Source organism: Castanea sativa, chromosome 10, assembly GCF_040712315.1.
Source record: "Castanea sativa cultivar Marrone di Chiusa Pesio chromosome 10, ASM4071231v1".
NCBI classification, from domain to species: Eukaryota; Viridiplantae; Streptophyta; class Magnoliopsida; order Fagales; family Fagaceae; genus Castanea; species Castanea sativa.
The window spans coordinates 9,225,475-9,231,364 of NC_134022.1; the positions used below are offsets into that span (position 1 = coordinate 9,225,475).

The 5,890-nt window shown below is 37.5% G+C and overlaps 1 protein-coding gene across 2 annotated transcripts; it reads right to left on the reverse strand.

Moving 5' to 3' along the window:
* Nucleotides 1-3,030: 3,030 nt before the first annotated feature.
* Nucleotides 3,031-5,890, reverse strand: LOC142614313 (uncharacterized). 2 transcript variants are annotated; one of them, XM_075786910.1, is made up of 5 exons: nt 4,904-5,890; nt 3,918-4,751; nt 3,679-3,832; nt 3,501-3,557; nt 3,031-3,375 (listed from the first exon to the last, which is right to left on the reverse strand). In XM_075786910.1, the coding sequence occupies exons 1-5, from the start codon at nt 5,801-5,803 to the stop codon at nt 3,356-3,358; spliced, it is 1,965 nt and encodes a 654-aa protein (XP_075643025.1). In that variant the 5' UTR covers nt 5,804-5,890; the 3' UTR covers nt 3,031-3,355. The 2 variants fall into 2 exon arrangements, with proteins under 2 accessions (XP_075643025.1, XP_075643024.1); XM_075786909.1 differs by having other exon boundaries at nt 3,501-3,832.

Consider the following 5,890-nt stretch of genomic DNA (forward strand, 5'->3'; position numbering starts at 1 on the left):
CTCTCATAAATCTGATATTCTATTTACAACTTTAGAGGTCCTAAGCAAGAGTATACCAGAAAACATCATCCTAAAGACACTAAACGAAAAAATCTCAGACTGATTCTATAACCCACTGCTGTGAGATTCAACCAAGTCCCACACACCCAAACACAACCTTAAATTCTTAATTGTTATTCACTTACTGATTTAGTTCTGGTCAAGAATAAATTGCTACACCATTACTAGAACAATCAGCATAAAGCCGCAGAATAACAGTCAATATCAAATAAATCATCAAATTCTTATCAATGTCAATCTCCTTAAACCAAATCCTTGTTTTCAAGTTCAATTTATGCATTCCTTGGACTCCTAAACTTCTGCTTAGTATATCAAAATGGGCATTAAACCTAACATAACAAAAAGAAACAAAATCCGAATATGATAAAAAAACAGAAACGAAAGAAACAAACTATAAATTGAAATGAAAGATATTCATATATCCACTTCTGCTTCAACTTAAGCACAGATCAGTCATCAAGAAACTTAAGCAACAATAAGCCATAAAATATCAAGAATTTTGTATTGAATAACACTAAATTTCCATATATTATGAGAAACCATGTACAAGAAATGTATAAATATAATAAAAACAACAACAAAATAAAGAACAAATACCATTTTGACAGAGATTGATCAGATCAGAAACTTGGGTTGCTTATGGATCTACTTCCACTTCATCAATGATTATTTAATTCAGATAAAAGATTTTAAAAAAAAAAAAAATCCTTTATGAAGCTGCCAAATTCACATCTAAACACATTTAATAAATAAAACTCACATGCAAATTTCAAATTTTGCATCAAACACACCCATTGTGCACCATATACCATTCCAAGGAAATCGCCTACCATTGGAACCTCAGCCTCACCATTCAAGAAGTTGGGAGAATAACATGTCAAACATAGAGTCAACTACTCCAATGAGTAATCTTTAAAAGCTGTTGCTCTCATAGATCTTTCATTAAGTGGTCCTTAGCAAGGGTGTACTGAAGCCCCATTTCAATTGCAATTAAATGCAAGACTGGGAATAGTTCTTTCAAAAGAGTGAGCCTTGCACCATACCGCATGCTAGAATCATACTCTTTTACCATACCTAACAACATGGCCAATAAATCTATCCCATATGAAGCTTCCCTATCCATTCCAATTAAGTACAAGTATGGGAATAACTCTTTCAAACCATGACTCCTGCATCATACAATAGGGCAGAGTCTTTCAACATAAAATTGAAAAAGGGCTCAAGGAATTATAAGCCCAACCTATCAAGGATTTGCTGAAACATACTCAACCTTAGTCATTAAGTGAGAGACAATAATAACCTGCTATATTGATCAGTAAGTGTTTCTTCTTCTTTTTCCCCCAAACATCAAATCCCCCTATTCTCCCACACTTCCACACCCTTTCTCACTCTCCATAAGCCCTCTAATGCGCTCAACTTTATAACATTACTAAATCAAGTTTAAGTGAAGCCTGGCTCACCTTGTATCAGTCAAATTCTCAAAACAAAAACATCATACACGGAAGATAAAGAACCCTTGTATATGGCAAATACAACACACACAAAAAACAGCAACAGGGCAGCAAATATGCAACAATAAAAAAAAATTACATCAGTTTCTTGCAGGAACTACTTTACATGATAGCAATTTAAGAAAATTACTAAATTTCAGATTTTTTTTTAATTAAAAAAAAAACACACACACACACACACACACACACAAGCCCAACAGAACTTCATGGGAGCAAAAGCTTAGAAATCCATTGCAAAACCAACCAACAACAAAATTTCAACTTCCAGAGAGTAACGCATTACAGGCCTATCACAGAACCAAATCAACAAAAATAGTAAATTGCAGCACATAATCATAACAGAACCCAAAAACTTATAGACTTGATAACAACTATAGCAAATTGGTTGAGCAGAATAACTCATGCAACATCAAGTAAGACTTTGGTTTGTTTTCAGTCTTCACGGAGCAAAGCACAGAAGAATATTCCATGAAAGTATATTATATACACGTATATAATAATTTTGTTTGATTTGAATACATCTAAAATAAATCCATATTTTCTATAAAAATTGATTCAGTATATATAACATCAAAGAAATCTTTTCCTTCCATAAGTTTTTGACTCTAGTCTTCATCCCTTAGATGCGATGAGGCAATTATTCAAAGACCATAAGTATTTCAATAGAGATAACACAAAATCAACTCTTTCTATCAAGGATCAAGCTTTGCAGATTAAAACATTTTGGTATTACATTTTTAATATAGAGATAACTAATAGTCAACACTTTATTCTATTTACGTAGAACAAAAAATTGTTTAAATACTGTGCCATAGTCCAAGGAGCCTCCACTGCTGGTGGATCACCTTCATCTCCTTTGCCACCGCCAGTGACTATAGCTATGGCAGTGGTGGAGTCGCAGATAGTGTGGCTCGGACATTAGGGAGAAAGTGGGAGAGAAGGAAGAAGAGCAAGCTCCTTGCGTCTGTTTTCTGGGTCACGTAGTCATAGGGTTTTTTGAGACAGTTGTTTATAGTTGTGGAATGAAGTTAAAAAATTAAATAAATGAATAAATCTCAATGATGTGGATGATGAAAGGTGGCAAAATATTAGGTAATCAACCAAAAATCTAGCTTCTTTGGTGTAATATATATCATAAGTCCCAGATACTTGTCAGTTATCATGCAGCCTCATTAAAGTGTTCAGGCAAGTGAATGATGAAAGGTTATGCAATTAAGGTAACTCTTCAAAAGATGGAAGGTGGTGAGTTGGGAAGTGGAGTTTCCTATTCCTGTTTTTGGGAAGCTATGTCACTATCTTAAACAAATTTTTTTCCTTTAAAGAGAAACTTCATTAGAATGCAGTCCTAAGGGACATATTGCTCATTATATAAAACTGTTGTGGTTTTATTATTTTACTACGACTTCAAAAAAAAAAAAAAAAAAAAAAAAAATTGGTCCAAAATACTTGGGTTTTCATAAGTTACCAAACTTAAGAAACTGATTAATCTTGTATATATTTTGCAACCACAATTTTAGCAGCAATTTGTCTGGAGAAGAAAAATGAACATTATCAACTATCATGCCAAGAAAGAAAATGTAAAAAGAAGATAAGAAAGAGTAGCTTTTACATTCTATGTATTCACAACAATCATCTCACCCACATATAACTAACCCCATCTTCATTCAGTCCTGTAGATGACATTTCCTTCTCAAGATTTTCAGAGTGCTTGCTGCTATCATGTTCTTTTTCTGACAAATCTGTTCTGTTTTTTTTTTAATAGATGACAAATCTGTTCATTGATATCAGTCTTCGTAAAAGGATTCTGCAGTACGCAACAATTAAAATTTAGTTAATACACATATCATATGCATAGACCCATTCACAATTCCACAAAGACACATAATTGAATGAGTTTTAAAAACAATAGATAGAAGTAACTTTGCATACCATTAATTGACAACACTATACGATGAACCTCAAAAATCTTCTCTATCAATTGCATCGCTGTGATCACCATCAACAGAGACCATATTTTCACCACTATTACTATTACCATTAATAGAAAATGCTTTTTCACTATTACTGACAGTGACAACAGAGGTTGAATTTTCAAGTTGTTCAATACCGTTGACAGAGGCTGCTGCAACTTCACCACTACTAGCAGCAACAGAAACTGCATTAGTTTCACCAATATTGCCGTTCACACAGGCAGCTGCATTATCCTTTTTAACAACATCATCATCATCTTTACCATCATCAGCAATTTCCTGAGGGCCACCCTGCAATACCCATGACTTTCTTTTTGTTTTGTTTCATATAGATAATGTAAACAAATAAATATGAAGAAATGCAGAATTAAATCACCTGGAGCTGCAGAAGGCCAACACAATAGTGGGAAGCCGATGAAGATCCCAACCTAGCAGAAAGCCGATGAAGATCCCAACCTAGAACCTTACAAATAACCTGAGCAAAAGCCCTATGGGCGCGCTTTCTCTTAGTCTTCAAAATAGAAGTGGAATGCTGAAGAAGGCCAACACAACCCTTGAACTTTTTCCACACCGTCTTCCCTGTTCCACAACAAACAAGACAATAAAAATCCCCACTTTCATAGCACTTCTCATAGCAACTCCTCAACTCCCTGTCCTCTGAAAACAACTTCAAAAAGAAGTGCAACTCTTCTTCATCTTCTTCAGAATTCCCATCTTCGCTAGTTTTATCTTCATCTTCATTTCTGGCGAGGAGAAATTCACGGCAGGGTTGTAATGCCTTGTACTGCATTTGGCGGGCTTGGTCTTCAGCCGATAAGGGTTGAAGAGTGGAAACAGGTTCCTTCATGGAATGCCAACCACGCGATGTTTCAGGAGGCGGGTCTTGGGGGCAAGGCTGCTCGGGACCTGAATCCAGTGGCGGGTCAGACTCTCCGACTCTCTTTCTTGTTTGGGTGAGGAGTTGAGATTGTGGGAATGGGGCTAGGGGGTGATGGTGATGCAATGGATAATGGGGACTGGAGTTTGGATTAGGAATAGAAGTTGGAGTGTGTTGGGGATGATTGGGGTTTGCATTTTCACCATTACTGACAGTGACTTGGGAGATTGAATTGTCAAATTGTTCAATACCATTGACAGAGGCTGCTACATTATCCTTTTTAACATCATCAGAGTCATCCTTACTATCAACAGCAATTCCCTCAGGGCCACCCTGCAATGCAATATACATGACACAACACAACCCACCAGACCATTCATGAAGAATTTAGCAATTACTTTTAATTCTGTTTTTGTTTTTTTTTTTTTTTATGTAGATCATGTAAACAAATACTAAAGTATGAAGAAATAAAGAGTTTGAATCACCTGGAGCTGCAGAGGCTGAGGCTGAGGTTTGAAGACAATGTTGGGAATCCGATGAAAATCCCAACCAAGAAGCTTACAAACAACCTGAGCAAAAGCCCTATGAGCCCGTTTTCGCTTAGTCTTCAAAATAGAAGTGGCATGGTGAAGAAGGCTAACACAACCCTTGAATTTTTTCCACGCCTTCTTTCCTATTGCACCACAAACAAGACAATAAAAATCTCCATTATCACGGTTTTTCAAATAGTAACCCCTCAACTCACAGTCCTCCGAAAACAACTTAAAAAAGAAGCTCAATTCGTCGTCTTCTTCTTCTTCTTCTTCTTCTTCTTCATCAACTTCTTCATTTCCCGAAGATGAAGAACTCCCGTCTTGGCTAGCCTCATCTCCATCTTCATCCTTGACGAGGAGAAATTCACGGCAAGGTTGGAAAGCCTTGTGCTGAATTTGATAGGCTTGGCTTTCGGCCGATAAGGGTTGAGTTGTTGTCGTTGTTGCTGTTGCTGTTGGCAGTGTGGGCTTCTTCATGGGAGGCCAAGCAGACCCAGATGAAGTTTGGGGAGGTGGGTCTTTGAGGCATGGCCATTCGGGACCCGAATCAGGAGGCGGGTCGGACTCTCTGACTCTCTTTCCTGTTTGGGTGAACAAGGGTTGTGGGATAGGAGGGGGTTGGTGGTAATGGTGTTGATGGTGATACAATGGATAATGGGGAGTGAGGTTTGGAATAGGAAGAGGAAGAGGAGGAGTGTGTTGTTGTTGTTGTTGGTAATAGAAAGTGGGGGTCGGAGTGTGATACAAAGGTGGAGGTGTGGGTGTGGGTCTTGGTGGAGGGCCTTGGTGCCACAGAGAGTGAAGGTAGATTACCTCATCTCTCAGCCTTTCTTCACAATAACGAGGATCCATTGCTGGCTTTTCGTTTTCTTCTGTGCCCGGAGGAGGAGCAGCTAAGTTTTAGGCTCCTTCGGGAGTTCACAAGTATCTTTGATGGAA